The 17,899-nt window shown below is 43.0% G+C and overlaps 1 protein-coding gene across 1 annotated transcript in view; it reads right to left on the reverse strand.

The window, feature by feature from the left end:
• Nucleotides 1-16,173, reverse strand: part of MATN2 (matrilin 2) — a 59,078-nt gene extending 42,905 nt beyond the window's left edge. The window contains exons 1-3 of the mRNA XM_056854885.1: nucleotides 16,061-16,173; nucleotides 8,807-9,376; nucleotides 8,086-8,208 (exon numbers count right to left, since the gene is read on the reverse strand). Of these exons, the coding sequence (XP_056710863.1) occupies nucleotides 8,086-8,208; nucleotides 8,807-9,376; nucleotides 16,061-16,166 (799 nt within the window). The 5' untranslated portion in view covers nucleotides 16,167-16,173. The remainder of the gene's footprint in view (nucleotides 1-8,085; nucleotides 8,209-8,806; nucleotides 9,377-16,060) is intronic.
• Between the last annotated feature and the right edge of the window lie 1,726 nt (nucleotides 16,174-17,899).

Here is a 17,899-nt window from a genome sequence, read left to right on the forward strand (position 1 = left end):
CAATCATAGGAAGGACTTCTTTTGTATTCTGTTTTGAGTTGCAGATTGGGAATATAGTTTATAAAAGTATATCAAACTGCAGGATAATAGATGCATTAAGTATTTGGAATTATCAGAATACTATCCATTAAAAACAGGAAAAGGAAAATACTGATTTTGGTTTATGATTGCATATCAACAACACTTCATTTAATGATTTCTAGCCATGTCTGCTTCTTTGGATTGTTTTTACAACCACAAGTACTTTGACCCAGGGGATTTAGTCAAATCTGAACATGAGACAGAAGTAAAAATAAACAAATACATTTTAACCCAAGTCCCATATAAACAATTTTATTATTAACTTCCCATACACAAAAATACGAATGGGACACAGATAGATTATGCTGATGTTTCAGATGCCTACATATAATTATGAAAATGTTAATTCATAATTTGGTATAAAAAACATGAACTACATGTTCAGCATGCAGCGTGAAAGATGCATGCTTTTCCAGAGCATGATATGCATACTTTCTTTACCAATGGAAGTTGTAATGCATAATAAAATCACAAAATTAAAAATAAAGGGCTCAGTTAATCCCTTAGCCCTGTGGGCATAGGACCCAACAGTGTTCTGTCCCTCCCTTCCCTAACTGTCTTTTGGCAATGCCATTCAATTTTCTATCTATTCTAGTACATTCTAGTATTCTTAATCCCACCCTTAACTCCAACAAGATTAGGGCAGCAAACATGGTTCCCCATGTTATTCCCATAACCACTATCAGAAAGGTTAGGCTAGGAGACAGCAAGCTTCAGGGCAAAGTGAGGATTCAGATCTTGGTCTTCCAAATCCTAGACTGGCATTCTAACCACTATAACACACTTCCTGTTGTTCTTAGTGGGAGCCTGTGTGCAGCCTGCCTGGACCCTGTGTGCCTGACACTGTTACTCCTCTGAAGATGCCTGCCACAGCTGCTGGCGAAACATCAGGAAACAAAATACCAAGACCACGGTCACACAGCCTGGATAACCTACAAGAACCAATGAACTCTGACCGTGAAAACCTTCGACAATATACTGGCCTGAAAGTTACTCTAAAGGAGTCATTACCCCATAGGAATATAATATAAGTTATTCTGCAGGCTAGACTAGGGTTGTCAATTCGGTTCGTCCCGAACCGAAAAACAGCCGAATTTCCCCTGATTTGGCGGTTTTTAGTTCGGATGGAACCAAACTCAAAAAAGGCGGGAAAACGGGGAGCCGAATTCAGCGAGTTCGGGGTGTTCGGCGAATAAATTCAGCAAATTCAGGGTTCAGCGCCGCAGCATAACCGTCAGTTAGTAAGCAGCATTCTCCCGCGGCCAATCGGTGGCCAAGCTGGGTCTTCTTCTGGCCAATCAGTCACGATTGAGTGCATGAGCCCAGCTGCTGCGCGGTCCGGGGAGAGAAAGAGAGAGTATCTGTTTGTGTGTGAGAGAGAGATCCCCCTTGGGGGGGGGGGGGTGCGTGTGCACATTCAAGCCATTCCGTGGCTGCAGGGGGCGCATTTTTGGGGGTAGAGCCCCCAAACTTACAGCATAGCTTCAGAGGACCCTTCTTGCAAGAACCCCCAAGTTTTGTAAAGATTGGATTGGGGCCCCCGAAATATGGGGCCGGGAAGGGGTCCCCCCACCCTTAATGTGCATCTCTGACAATGGGGGTTTGCAATTAGCAGCGCTTGCCTCCCATGCCCAAAGCTCCTAGCCCTGACAAACAGCTGAGCTGCGGGGAGCAAGGGCGGGGCAGGTGTGAAGAAGATGGAACAGAAGACATCCACAGTAAGACCCATTTTGGGGCTTTTCTCTATCATTTTTCTCCTGTGTGTGTGTGTGTGGGGGGGAAGCAGAGTCTGTGTGTGTGTGCGGGGAGGGAGCAGTTTCTGTGGGGGGGAGCCAAAGGGGACTTTCGCCCGTTCTGCCTGGGGGTGTGTGCCCCCTCGAGTCTCTCTCTCCCTGGTTTGAGGGGGGGGCTTCAGTTGTGTGTCCTCAGGTTTTCCCTCATTCATAAGATTGGTTAGGTCTATTTTGATGCTTGCTCAAAACTGGTTTTCAAATTGTTACTTAAAGAATGCATTTGCCTGGTCCTGAGTCCGATGCAAAAGGGGAAATTCCACCCCTCCTGCTCCTTATGCTTAGCTAGCGTGCCTCTGTCCCTTTCCATGGTTTGCAAACTCCCAGGCGTCACGCCTTGCTTTGCATGGTTGCAAACGTGTTGCTTTGCATGGTTTGCAAACTTCTTCACACCTGCCCCACCCTTGCTCCCCCCAGCTCAGCTGTTTGTCGGGGCTGGGAGCTTCTGGAGTGGGCGGCAAGCTCTGCTAATTACAAACCCCCATTGTCAGAGGTGCACATTAAGGGGGGGACCCCTTTCGGGGCCCATATCTCAGCCCCCCTGACCCAATGTTCACAAAACGTGGGGGTTCTTGCAAGAAGGGTCCCCTCAAGCTACGCTGAAAGTTTGGGACCTCTACCCCCAAAAATGCCCCCCCGAGCCACGGAAAGGTGCTATTGTGTTTTTAATGGCTTTATTCGGCCGAATTTTCCCCCGAACTCCAGATCTCATGCCGAATTGCACAGACCCGAAGCGGGAGAGTTCGGACTTCGGCATTTCCTGAATAAAAATGGGCCGAATTTTGCCGAATCCAATTTTTTTTTTCAACAGCCCTAGGCTAGACACCCTAGAGAAGAGCAGAATATTGAAAGCGGATCACACTTTTTAAAAGAGATATGCATGTACACAAACAAAACAACAGTAGTTAAAATCCATAAACCCCTCCCCATAAGTTCCAAGCCAACCAACTGCACAAGTCAGCAGTAAAATTTCAATCACTTTCAATAATTCTTTCTTCACACTCTTATTGAAAAAAGGAATGGATGAACTTTAGCAGATTTTCCTGTGGAGGAAATTCCATAATACTGGCATTGAGAATGAAAATACATGAACACATGAAGCTGCCTTCCACTGAATCAGACCCTTGGTCCATCAAAGTCAGTATTGTCTACTCAGACCGGCAGCGGCTCTCCAGGGTCTCAGGCAGAGGTCTTGATCTCCGCTGTCAGTGGTTTTATCTCTAGTGGCAACACTTTGTTCTCACTGTTTCTTTGGCTTTTATTAGAAATTAAACCAGTTTATTCCAGCTCTTTGCACATCCTCTCACAGGTGTAGAATGAACAAGATGGTACTGAGGAAAACGGCATAAAAAGCTATTTCAGAAAACCTAAAACAGATTTTTGAAGGTACTGTACAAGAAAAATCATGCAGAATTTGGAGTTGATGCCTTCAAGTCATTTACTCACGAACACTGCAATCCTAAACACGCTTTCCTGGGAGTAAGCCCCATTTTATAACATGGGATTTAGTTTTGAGTAGACCTGTTTAAGATTGCTCCCAGAGCCTCCTCAACTGGTCCAACTTACTGCACACATCAGAGAATGCTAACAAAAATTAACAATCCTTCAGTAATAGTGGCTACATCCGTTGGATATAGTCCATAACTATTACAATTAATGAGAGTCCTGCCACTGATTTCAATGTTCTGGATTGCAGCCAATATTTTTATTAAGAGATTACTGAAATTATCTGTGCACTACAAAGTTTGTGCATAAATTGGCTTTGAAATAATTAATTGGAAACTGATCTTAGGCCTTAGACAAATACATCTGGAATATGTTGACAATGTATTGTCAGAGAATATAAACATGTCTGATTTATTTCTGCAGAGACTAGAGAATGACTGAGGAATGTGTCTTTGGCTTTATTTGCTTTAAAAAATTCAAGAGCAAAGGCACAACCTAAAGCAATCTACAGCGGCATTAACCAGAACCAAACTCCTGCTAAACTGTATCTGTTGTTTTACTATATTCTGTGAGTTGGATTCAGACAGTTTTTTCACTCAATCTCACCTACTTCCCCTCCTTCTTCCAGCCCCCCCCCCCCCGTCACACATGCCCTTTGTCCATGAAGGTTTCATGAAGGAACACCCTTGGTGGGGGTGGGGGGAGAGTCAAAGGGGACCTTCCCCTTCTTTTTTCACCAGTGGAAAAGGTAGTTGGATACAACCCTATGTACACAGAATGGGTTGGATCCAAAGTGCCACAAGCATAGCTACAGTCACAGAACTTTCCTGACTCCCCATTCCTGCTGCCACCCATGTCCTGAAATACTGCCTCGAGGTGTTTGGGGGCACCCTTGGAGCACAATGTGGGGAATCTGCAGTGGGAGGGAGGATTGGCGAAAACCACTCTCCCTCTTCCATTGATGGAAGTGTATTTCTGCTGGCAGACAATGAGGCTTGGATCCAACCCAATATATTTCCCAGGTCTATGGAACAAAAAAAAGGGCTCATCTCACCATCAGCATAGCTGCTGAGCCTCCTTGATTTATCAAGGAAGGGCAAAATATTCTGGACCAACCCACCACAGTACTTGCTAGGAAAAGAACATCTTGATTTAGATAAGGATATCACAGAATTGTGCCAGCTTTTACATGTGGAGAGCAGAAAAGATCTTTAGGATGGTGCGAAACCAGACCATTCCTTTATTCATCAGCCTTCTCTTCCCCTCACTCCAGTGCTGTGAGCTATGCATAGTATATCCATGCTGTATTAGGAGGAGGGGGTGATAGGTCTATTAATGAATGAGGCTAATGCACCAAATCTGGGGACTGGCATGTTCACTAGTTGTGGTGGCAACCATTATACGCTTCATTACAACTATCTTTTTGCATTGCAGTCTAAAATCAGAATCTCACTGGATTCTATGGCATGAGTTAGGGGCATCTGCTTTTGGAGTATGTTCCATTCCATGAAATTGTGGTCACTTTTGCTTTCAGTAGCTAGAAGTCAATATGCTAGGACCTGTGAGCAATGTCAGGGTAGGGGTCAGGTTAATGGATGGCCTCGTTCTTCTAGTTTCCTAATTAGTACAAGCTACTCAGTTTAATATTTGATATAGTAAAGATAATTATGATGACTGTAATAATGTCATATGTATATCTGAAGGCAAGAGGATAGGTAGGCATGAAGGCCATTTTGAATACCCAATTGCCATGTGTTAGTATCCTACATTGAGTTTTCACACTACATATTTTGAATATAACTGGAGCAAAGAGAGCAACAGGATTCTGCTCTGATGGTTTTTGCTACAAGAACAGTAATACATTTTCTAAAATGTTAAGTGCCAAAGTGCCACATGGATCTAGTTGACATACACATGCTAATTATTTGTTTGTCACTCTCTGCAGGGTGACAAAAAGCAAAAGATAAACCTCCACCTAAGATTGCAAATGTATTTTTATCACTTATGCTAGAAAACAGCTAGCAATTTAAAAAAGACAGCAAACACCATGCAGTGTTGGGATGGAATGTAATTGTCAAAGAAACAATATGCAAATCCTACCCCCAAACCCCTAGAAGTGCAAAATGTTTTTTAAAAAAAGTTTTGTAGGAGAGGAGATTAGGGATATGACAGGGAAGGATACTGAACTAGATACATTAACTACATTACCAGTTTCAGGTGGCGTATTTGTTTGCAGTAGAAGAGCTGACCTGACCCTGACCTGGACAGCCTGAGGCTAGCCTGATCTTGTCAGATCTCGACTAAGCAGGGTCGGCCCTGGCTAGTATTCAGATGGGAGGCCTCCAAGGAATACCAGGGCTGTGATGCAGAGGCAGGCAAGGGCAAACCACCTCTGTATCTTCTCTTGAAAACCTCTGTGGGGTCACCATAAGTCAGCTGTAACTTCACAGCAGAAAAAAAGAAGAAGAAAAGAGCAAGATTCCAGTCCAGTGGCACTTTAAAAACCAGTGAGATTTCCAGGCCATAGGCTTTTAAGTGTCAAAGTTTCCTTTATCAGAACTTATACCTTGGAAATCTCTTTAGTATTTAAGGTGCTGTGGTGGTGGGAAGTGCCATCAAGTCACAGCTGTGTGTAGCCTCTTTTTTTCCTCTACGAAGGGTGTCTGTGTTGTGTGTGTGCATGTGCCATCAAGTCACAGCTGACTTATGGTAACCCTTTGGGTTTTCGAGACAACAGACGTTCAGAGGTGGTTTGCCATTGCCTGCCTCCGCAGGCAATGTATCAATGAGAGAGTATCTGAGAGAACTGCGACTGGGTCAAGGTCACCCTGTTACCCCACGCTTGCCATCTCCCGGACTGGATACATGGCAATCCCAAAAGCTACGTGTTGCCACCATCCCAGACGTGCAGCAAGCCCCAGACACCATGGAAAGGGCTCCCGCACCATCCCGCAAAACAGGCATGAAGGACCCACGGGCAGGACGGCCCCTCCAAGTGAACCAGAGGGAATCCATTTTCCTGTGTCCCCGTTCGAGTGTCCAGAAGAAGCCATTTCGCAGAGAACAACCAGACACGTAGCCAGCACCCACCTGGCCATCTGCATAATTAACGACCCATCGGAAGCCTCCGTGATATCAGCAATTAAGAATTGCTCATCCAGCATTGCGAAAGTGCCTCGCCCGGGCACAGCTGTTCATGCCTTTGTTTAAACCCATCAGTGATCGTCTCCTGACCCTCCTGGAATTGCGCAATCCATAGGTTTTAGCTTACCTGTCTCAATTGCCCCCCTGACACACCTTAGCAGCCGACCATTAAGGTTTCACTCACCTTTTGTGAATGAATGGGAACCACAAGGAGATAATCCCATCATCCCCCACTCCAAAAAGAGTATAACTGGGGTCACTGTCAGCCATAAGAAAGCTAGCTCTCTCTCCCTCCCGTACTTGCTGTCACTCTGTCGGAGTGGGATGCTTGAACACGCAGGGGACTCCCCCTGCCCCCTTTTAATTCCTCCCTGCTGCACGGAATCTAGGATGCTGTCTTCAGGATCAGGTGTAGTATTACCGCTCTTCAAAGGAAAACCGGCCACATTGGCAAATGTCTCTATTTTACCACCTTTATTCCGTAGGCTCTCTCTGTGTGTTGTGTATATGTAATTTTGTGTGCATGTGTACATACAATCAAGTAAACACCTTTGAATTTGAATTCCATTGCCTCTGCCTTATTCTTTGAACCACGGAATGGACTCTGGTAGACACAGGCTTAGATCCTGCAGTTATGCCCATTGCCAGTTATTGATTTGCTCATTCCCCCATATAAATATTCATAACCGAGCATTTTGGCTAACAACCCTGCAGGCTTCATGTGGAGGAGTGGGGAATCGAACCGGTTCTCCAAATTAGTGTCTGCTGCTCTTAACCCCTACTGGACTCAAATCTTACTTTACCAGTGTTTGTGTCTCTGTGGGCAGAACTAGACATTCTAAGGGCAAAGGGGCTGCCATTAAAAATGCCAGCAGTTTCCAGATCAAAATGTTGAGTTCCCCTCTCCCTCTGTAAAGCACAATACAGATTACAGATAGAATTGTACAGTAGCCAATGTTGTGGAGCAAACAAAAACATCAGGACGCTAGTTGCTCTACACATTACAGACCGCGGAGGGATCAACACAGGGCTGCCATTTTCAGTGGCATCCCCGTTTTTCTTATACTTCCATTCTTTGATGCTCTGTTCCACATTTTTAGATGTACAGAGCCCTGTGGCGCAGAGTGGTAAGATGCAGTACTGCAGTCAAAAGCTCTGCTTACACCCTGAGTTTGATCATGATGGAAGTCAGTTTCAGGTAGCCGGCTCAAGGTTGTCTCAGCCTTCCATCCTTCTGAGGTCGGTAAAATGAGTACCCAGCTTGCTGGTGGTAAAGTGTAGACGATTGGGGAAGGCAACGACAAACCACCCCATAAACATAATTTGCCTAGTAAACGTGGGGATGTGAGTCACATCACCCCATGGGTCAGGAATGACATGGTGCTTGCACAGAGGACTACCTTTTTCTTTTAGATGTTAATGCACTAATGATATATTCAAACAGGCATTTTACTTTACTAGTCAGTATCAGATGAGATATTAAATATCCTGGTTTTCCAGAAAGAAACTATGAATACATTCATATCAAATGCCCTCTCACATTTTGAGACCTTATATTCTATACCACCCCAAAAATATATTTAAGAATGTGTGAGATAGAAGGAAGATAAAGTAGAATACTCACTACTGCAAGTCCTCTGGTCTGAATTGAGAATATATCCCTGTTTACATTTACATACATAAGAGCCAGATGTGTTGATGCAGAAATGGTCACAACCATGTTTCATTATGTTGCACATGTGTTGGACTGAAAGAGAAAGACAAAATATTAACTAGCAATTGCATGTTTAAACAAAATTTTGTCTCTGATAAAGGTATATAGATGAAAGAAGGACTGTCCAAAATACTTTTTCAGCAGACAAGGGTAAAAATATTATGAAAGTTATAAAGCACATACCAACATGTTATTTTCTATCAGAAAACTTTTTATAGAGAAATCAAAATGATAAGGAGCGTACAGCAGTTAGACAAACAACTGTTCTCCAATATTACAATGGTTTGAATCCTGCCAAAAATCTCAGCTGACTGAAGACTTTCTATGCCTTCCCCTCCTCGATACAGCCCCCAACACCCCCACCCCCCAAATATGCTCCTCTAGATGGCAGGCAACCCTCTGGAAAAGCATGAGAGGGAAGAGGAAGTTCTGCTTTAGGAGGAGAGAATCAGTGAAAATCCCCCCTCACATGCAATGATCATGGGATCCAACCCAAGTCATCTTTTATTTGTATATATGAATATAGAGTTGATCTGTTTGTTTTATTCAAAATCTTGCTTAAGTGTATAAACGGGCACTTCTTTTTAAATACTGAATATTTTCAATAAAGCTTGTAAAATGTATATCTTACCACAAAGTTTAGTCTGGAACACGGATGTCAGGGTTTCAATCTGGCTGAAATTTGCAACCAAAAAGACGTGCGCTTCATAAGGCTCGCTCCCAATTGACTTGAGCGTGTTCATATCTACCCTACCCACGCCAATAGCAAAAACAAGGATTCCTGAATTCCGGGCTTTTGCTGCAACCTCTGCCACAGGATCCTGAGGTCTTCCGTCTGTCACTATCATGATAATTCTGGGTACATTCTGGCTGAGTGGCCGAGCCCCTTCCGATTCCGAAAATGCAATGTTCATTGCGTACTGAATGGCTAATCCTGTCATGGTACCAGTAGCCAGGTGCATCATTCTTTTCACTGCTCTCTCCACATCTTGTTTCCTCCTGAAGGTCTTCAGGGAAAATTCGTGTTTAACCGTGCTGCCATATTGAATGAGACCCACTCTGGTGACGTCTGGGCTGATGTCCAAAAACTGCAAGATGGTTAAGATGAATTCTTTAACTTTCTCAAAGTCATAAGGGCGAACACTACGAGAGCTGTCAATGACGAACACAAGGTCTAGCTGCTTGTTACTGCAGGAATTTTCTAGAGGAGGAAGGAAACAGAAAACAAGACATATGCAAATAGGTAAAGGTAAAAGTAGTCCCCTGGGCAAGCACCGGGTCATTACTGACCCATGGGGTGACTTCACATCACATTTACTAGGCAGACTATGTTTACAGGGTGGTTTGCCATTGCCTTCCCCAGTCATCTTCCCTTTACCCCCAGCAAGCTGGGGACTCATTCTACCGACCTCGGAAGGATGGAAGGTTGAGTCAACCTTGAGCCGGCTACCTGAAACCGACTTCCATCAGGATCCAACTCAGATTGTGAGCAGAGCTTGGACTGCAGTGCTGCAGCTTACCATTCTGCGCCACAGGGCTCTATGCAAACAGCTGTATATCAAAAACCATTCCCAAATTAAAATAGATTGGTGAAGTACAGCACAACAATTTGGAATGAGAACTAGGAAACAAAATATAGTCTAAAAACCAGAGGTTCTGCTCTTTAGTAATTTAACTACCCTGAATACAATTGGAGATTAAGGGTTGTATTCAAAGGCGCTGTTCCACCACTAAAGCTAGCCGAACAGCACTTCTCTTGGTGGAGGGGGGAGGTTCATTTTTTTACTCCTCCTCCTCCCATTGCAGAAACCCATCTCATCCCCCCCACTATTTGTGAGGGTCCCCCGTCCTCCAAACACACTATTTTGTGGGTCCCAGCAGGCTGCAGCAGAGGGAAGAGGCAGGAAAATCCCATACCACTAACTTTGTTCAACCCGCAGCACTTTGAATCCAGCCCCCGAATATTGTGACTCTTATAGGAAATTAGACTACGTTGCAGTTAGCAGTAGATATTTAATGTTATAGGCTCTTATCCTCAGACTGCTTATTATGAGGTTTTTGAAGCCAATACTGTATCCTATAAGGTTCAGGGCATTGCGGAGTCAAAGGAAGTTGAATAATTTACTTGATCTCTTATTGCATTCTGAAGAGAATTGCTGAAGGATACAAACCACATGTTTGTGCAAGTAATTGCGGGGCAGGAAATGCCCCTATTTCCATTTGGTTCGTGACAGACCTTTTGTCAGCAATCAGAAACGTTTGTGGGCATGGAACAGCGATGCTATTTGCAGACTATGAAGTAACTGTATGGTTTTATTCACTTCAAGGCTACAGTCTAGCTTTCTTCACAGACCCAGAATTACAGAAAGGTTGCTCAGTTTTTCAAAATTAGAGGATGCTGAACATGTGCCAAAAATAAGCAGAAATAGCATTCCATTCCTAATGGGATGCAGAAATGCTGGAGCATTTATCCACTTTCCATATTATTATCTCATTTCTGTAGCTAATTACAGTTTATTTCTTGACCAGAATAAAACCCTAATAATCATAGTAGAATAATTACGTCCAGATAAAGTGAGAGATATTTGCAGAAATGACATCAGAAAGAAAAGGGCTAAATTTAGTCTGGCCACCACTGGACATGAGCCCAAACTAGGAATTCTGGCCCTTGGACCTGAGAAACTGGGTCCACTTCACTGTTTTTTCTTCCAGCTGTACTGTGAAGCTGTAATTCTCTAATGTTGATTCAGATGTAGTTGGGGGAAAAATCTTGTAAGATGCTTATGATTTGGATTAAAATTTTCATGGTAACTTTTTTTGACCCAAGTAAAAGGAAAGATAAAATGGAGAAGGGGAGAATGTTGTAAGCCTCACGGAGGAAAAAAGTAGATTATAATGAAGCAGATAATGTTATGTGAACAAACGAAGCTGCCATATATGGAATCAGACAATCAGTCTATCAAGGTCTGTACTGTCTACTCTGATTGGTAGCAGCTCTTCAGAGTCTCAGACATGAACACATGAAGCTGCCTTATACTGAATGGTCCATCAAAGTCAGTATTGCCTCTCAGACCGGCAGCGGCTCTCCAGGGTCTCAGGCAGGGATCTTTCCCATCACCTACTTGCCTAGTCCCTTTAACTGGAGATGCCAGGGATTGAACCTGGAACCTTCTGCATGCCAAGCAAATGCTCTACCATTGAGCCACAGCCCCGCCCCATCATCTACTACCTGAACCTTTTAATTAAGGTGGAGATCCCAGATATTAAACTTAGGATTTCCTGCATGCAAAGCAGATACTCTACCACTGAGCCACAGCCCAACTCTGTGCCACAGGTCTTAACCTGGGAGATCCATGCACTGACTTCTAACTCATCACATGAGACAGCTGGCTGGACTGGAGGCACTTATTTATGTATGAATTAAAATATTTATGTGCCACACTCAAATTGAGTTTTTGAAGCTGCTTCAAACTAATTAGCAGAAACCTCTAGAGAGAGACCTTCCAGTCAGGTAACCATGGGGAACCGACGACCTTCTATTTTTTCCTGTATAACCACAAGGCATGCTTATATTTTTCAGTAGGAGCAACATGTTTCTAAAGGAAGCTATTCAATTCCTTAGTTACTCCTATGCAGAGTCACTCCAGTCTAAAACCACTGAAATCAATGGGCTTTGGCCAGATAACTGTGCATAGCAATCCACAGCTCACCCCCCACGGTGCAATTATTTTTTTCCCCATTGACAAATTCAAAATTATATTATAGAACTGGGTGTATTTATTCACTTAACTTTCTGAATCAGTACTTTCAAGGAAAACAATATTGTGTGTGTGTTAAGTGCCATCAAGTCACTTCCGACTCATGGCGACGCTATGAATCAAAGTCCTCCAAAATGTCCTATCTTTGACAGCCTTGCTCAGATCTTGCAAACTGAGGGCTGTGGCTTCTTTTATTGAGTCAGTCCATCTCATGTTGGGTCTCCCTCTTTTCCTGCTGCCCTCAACTTTTCCTGGCATGACTGTCTTTCCCAGTGACTCTTGCCTTCTCATAATGTGACCTAAATATGATAGCCACAGTTTAGTCATTTTAGCTTCTAGGGTCAGTTCAGGCTTGATTTGATCTATAACCTACTTATTTGTGTATTTTTGGGCAGTCCACGGTATCCATAACTCCTCCCAACACCACATTTCAACAAAAACAATATTAAGTGGCAAGAATCAAAACAGCAGTTATAAACCATGCCATTTTTTGTTGTGTTCTACTGGGAAACCAGCATTCATAATTAAGACCTTGCTTTAATTCATAAGCAATGGAAATAAAAAATATACATTAGATCATCTGGTTGAACTCCTAGCAGGATAGATTTATTGTAATAGTTAATTCCAGGGTACTATTACACATGTCCAGCAATAACCTCATAGTCTGCATTACATAATTTGAGACAATCTCATCGTTAACAGAATTTTTGTGGCATGTATGTTCCATTCTAAGGGCCTACCTAGACTTTACAAGCAAATGCATAAACATTATTCAGACAGCCCTTTCGAAATAGAAGAACAGAATGGAGAAGCAGCACATACGTATGTGTTTAATTCCTTCTACTATTACCCAGATTTCTTCTAGGGATGTGCACTTGGATATTAACTAATGAAAACCCAAACAAAAACTTCTCTGTTCTTTAATACAGTTAATATACTGCATTGCTAAAAATTATGAAGATTGGTTATTTCCAGAAACCTTTAGAAATATCCATTGTGACTTTCAGTGCATATGCTGTTTGCTTTCCACAGCTGCAGAAGCAAGAAGGTTGCAAGAGTTACTCAGCAGATAATTTGATAGGGGGTCTTCCTACCAGAAAAGTTTGAAGATGTTTCCATCAAAAAGGGTTGTCCCACAGACTTTTTGTAAACACATGGCCACTATGGGGTCCCCGCCCACTGCTTTCCTGGTGCCTGCTAAGGTGCATAGAAAGGGGGCCGGACCATTGCCCAGCAGGTCTTTTGATAGGTAGTTCCTGCTTTGACACAGCTATTGTCAGACATCTGCAGCAGCTGCAACCCAAGGTACTGTAGGATTGCAAGTAAGCTGCAGCCTACCTTGGTAACCACCCTCTCCCTGGGTGTCCTCTCCTTCTTTGGCCATGCCGTAGGGTGCCTGTCCTGGCTACCACAGCAGGCCTGCAGTGGAAGTGCAGCATGGTGTAGTGGTCAAGAACGGTGGTTTGGAGCGGTGGACTCTAACCTGGAGAACCGGGTTTGATTCCCCACTCCTCCCACATGAGCGGCGGAGGCTAATCTGGTGAACCAGTTTGGTTTCCCCACTCCTACATGTGAAGCCAGCTGGATGACCTTGAGCTAGTCACAGTTCTCTTAGCACTCTCTCAGCCCCACCTGCCTCACAGGGTGTCTGTTGTGGGGAGGGGAAGGTGATTCTAAGCCGGTTTGATTCTCCCTTAAGTGGTAGAGAAAGTCGGCATATAAAAACCAACTCTTCTTCTTCTTCTTCTTCTTCTTCTCCTCCTCCTCTCCCAAACACCCCAGCCTGTACTCTTGGCAGCTCACTGGCATCTTGGACTCAGTATAAAGTACCTTCATGTGTTCAGCATGGTGACTGCTATGCAGACGGAGAGAGGGTTATGCAAAGGTAGCTATCAATGAGCAAGATGGTAGTCAGCAGATGAGCAGAAGTGAAATAAAACACAGAATCAAATGAGACAGAGAAGGGGAGAGCAGGATGGCGAGTGAGATCTGTGACCCAACCAACCCTTCTCATGCAGGGAGCTTTGGCCCTGTGTTGCAGTCTTGAGGGGTCCTCATAGTGGGTAGCTGCCTTTAGGCTTGGGGGTCACAAGCTTGAGCCCTGCCCCCCCACTCTACTCTGGTCAAGGTACGAGCCAGAAGAAGAAATACTCTCTCTTCTCCAACAGATGCATAACATATATGTATGTAACATATACACAGACACAAACATATCTGTGGTTAATGAGGAGCTGCTACCATCAGAGTTCTATTACAACTCAACTCCTTGACATTTTGTGCTTAGCTCCACCTCCTGTGGCAGCCATTTTGTGGTGGTACTCATTGTTAGAACTGCAGAGTGCATACGGCACAGGGGAATTTGAGTTGATTGCTGCTGAGGAAATAAAGGTCGCATGGAACCTTTTATCTCAGTAAACGAATATGTCCTTTATTAAGAGGAACTCCATTTTAGACAGGATAGAGTAGAGATAACATTCTAAACTAGGGCTGCCAAACGTCCAGGTGCTGGCTGGAGATCTCCTGGGATTACAACTGATCTCCAGGCAGCAGAGATCAGATCACTTGGAAAAAATGGCCGCTTTGGAAGGTGGAGTCTATGGCATTATACTTTATTGAAGTCCCTCCCCTCCCAAACCCCGCCCTCCTCAGGCTCCACCCCCCAAAATCTCCAGGTACTTCCCAACCCAGAGGTTCTTTACCTCCCTAACCTCCCTAGGCTCCTCTGCCAAATCTCCAGGAATTTCCCAACCCGGAGCTGGCAACCGTAGTCTAGCTAGCTAAACTAGGATGGATGGTGATGCGTGTCCTGGTCTCATGTTGCAAGGTGAAGTGTGGTGAGGGGAGAGAAGGTAGGTAGATAGATAGATAGATAATTTATTTGTGGCACTTAGCCAGTCAAAACATGATAAAACGGAAAGCATGGACTAATAGATTCTTATAATCAAAGAATTACAATCCGAGTCTTAAAACATGTTTAAAACATTTTAAAAAAGAATTACAGCTGGGACACGTCTGTCAATTGCGCTGTTCTAAGGCGACGGATTTTCATTGCTGCTAAACAAAATTTCGCAACCTGAAGAGTGGTTGAAGGATTACCCCCTTGTAGGAGCATCTCAAACCTTTCATCTGGGAGAGAAGGTATTAGCTGGAAGGAAGACTCCCTGAGAGTAGACATCTACACATCAAAGTGACAGCACCAAAGTAGTAGAAAGGAGGGATACACAAGTCCTGACCTGTCTATCTCTCTATAGTCCCCCCTCTGAAGTCTGAGGATAAGCGCCGAAGTCCTTCACTTCCAATATCCATGACCCTCTCTCAAAATGCCAGAAAATTGCTCAAAAAAAATTCTTTCACAGCCTGGTTCTGATTACAGCATTTTTGACTAGTCCACTGGACTGCTGCCATTATCTGAGTACAATGACATTGACATTGAAGGGGAGTGGGTTAGCTCTTCATACCTGCATGCTCTATTTGTGTTGAAAAATAGACCTTCACACTCCTTAGGGGCCTTGGGAAAGGAAGACAAACTTTTATATCAAGGTTGTCATACATCCTTCTGCTTGCTCTGCAAGTGAGAATTTTAATTGCCTATAAAACAGGGACCTATTCCTCCTATCTATCTGAATTTTGGCAGGGACGGTCCTTGGGTGATTCAGTATTCTAAGCAAAAGAGAAGAACAAAACAAATTAAAAATTCTGTGCATGTTCCTAATCACCTTTCTAGGTAGCATTTCCTTCATAAGGCCTGACTGATTTGCATTAAAAGCCCCATGGATAGAAATACAGTTTTGGTGCAAAGGAGAGTTGTGAAGTGGAAAAAAATCAAAAGAAAAAAACAATTAAATGCCCTTTCCTCTACCACTATTAGTATCCCCCTGGAACCATTTCCCCCCCTATTTTGACTTAATATCTCTTATATAAATCCTTGTTGTATCTCCTTTTAACGAACCAGTTTATTTGTATTCAAAACCACACTCCTCTTCTCCCAAACCTTATTTTGTTAGTACTACACTACCTTTCACAAAAATCACCCCCTCCTCGAAAGAAGCTCTGTTATCCTACAAACATTTTGAAGTGTTGAGATGTGTACAGTTGTTATGCCTGGCATGTCTTCATTAGCAACTCACCAAGTAAAGCAGCATCATTTCTTTGACTTAAAAGTGTTCTTGGAAGGTGTTTTTCTCTGGCGGAGGCAGGCATAAGTCCAGCCAACAAAAAGAAGCATAAGATCATTTTTTCCCTATTTTTTCTCCCAGGAAGAAGATAGAACAGAGCACGATAATCAGGGCAGAACACTATAAGAAAAAAAAGAAAAGAATTTTATAATTAGTCAACCAATAGCAAGAATGTGGTATTTTGTTTCTTTTTAATTAATTAACTGATTAGGGCTGCAGTCCTAAATACACTCAAAAGAGAGTAAGTCAGATTGAATTCAATGGGATTTACTTCCAAGTATACATGTTTATGACTGTACTGTAGATTGATTTAAAACGTTTTGATTGAGTAAAAAAGTGTACCCGATTAATCAGAGACCTGATTTTACATTTTAATTATTCTTTTTAATACACGTTCTTATTAAAACTGAATCTTAGAAAATACCTTTCGTGCTGTATGTGAGATAAGGAGCAACGTGCTCAGCATCAGCTCAGCATTTAGCTCTATAATTTCTCATATGCAAGTTTATGCAGATTGAATCAATTCATTAATCGGGTAACTTGAATGACTAACATTTCTTTAATGATTTGGCAGTGTGTTTGCAGATGTGCACACTCATAGGCATATATACACCTTATAAGCATAAATATGTGAATAGCAGCAACATTCACATTAAAACTTGAAAAAAGGTTTCTGGTGATTTGTACCTATTATTATTCCAAGGCACTTCACCACAATCATACAAAGCTGGTCAGATTGTCACAAATGGATGGATCCTGTGGATCTTTTTCACTAACGGAAGTGCCTTTTTCCCAGCACAAAGCAACTTTCCCTGACTCTAACCCAAGAAAACCAGAAGATTCTTACCCAAGAAAACCCCTTGCATGGGAGAAAGGCACCATTGTTAGCAGAATGGATCCCCAGGACCCAGCCCATAGTGTGATTGCCAGGCTACAACATAATAACAGGGCTGAATCAGACATGATGGGGAATCCATGTGTACTTATATTCCTGTCCACATGTAAAATAAGGCATGGGATGTTTTTTCTTAAAAGAAAAACATAGCACATCATTGAGAACACCCTGGCAATGAAACAGGGTGGAAGAAAAAAAAACGCTTCAAGCTACAGAGCATTGCATGGTAAGGGAGGACAGGAGAAGATAATTTTATTTATTTGCATTATTAACAGTCTGCCTTTCTCACAGGGACTCAAGGCAGATTACACATGGTGAGTCACTACAACCAACAAAATGGGGCATTCAATAAACAATGCAATAGGATTGTAGGAGTCTGGAAGCAACCAGAAAGAAACAAAGCATAACATAAATATTAATACAACACATTAAGTGGTGCAAAATTTACATAATTGGATCCTACTTACAGTAAGCTTACTGTAAGCATAGCAGTATGGACCACGGTCCCTAATCATTTACCCAAGTAAGTTTGTAAACCATTTTGTACAGTGCAACCCTATTACCTGTGTAGAACTATTGAATAATTTCATTTTGCATCGTTTGTGGAAAGCCAGGAGAGCGGGAGCCTTCCACACCTCTGCAGGCAGGCCACTCCATAAGGGTTAAGGGGAAGGGTTAAGCTCTCATTTATGTGCTCAGTTTTGGGTAAAAAATTGATTCCCCCACATCCCCACTGAATGGGAGGATGCATGAATAACTATGCAGGGATCCTGCCCATCATAAACATCAAAAACCACTTCAGTTTCACTAGAGAAACACAGGGTATACATTTGTAAACAAATAAATACAGAATACGTAACATATTATACACTTGAAAATATACTCACACAGCATAG

The sequence above is a fragment of the Euleptes europaea genome, chromosome 8 (genome assembly GCF_029931775.1).
Source record: "Euleptes europaea isolate rEulEur1 chromosome 8, rEulEur1.hap1, whole genome shotgun sequence".
In the NCBI taxonomy this organism is placed as follows: domain Eukaryota; kingdom Metazoa; phylum Chordata; class Lepidosauria; order Squamata; family Sphaerodactylidae; genus Euleptes; species Euleptes europaea.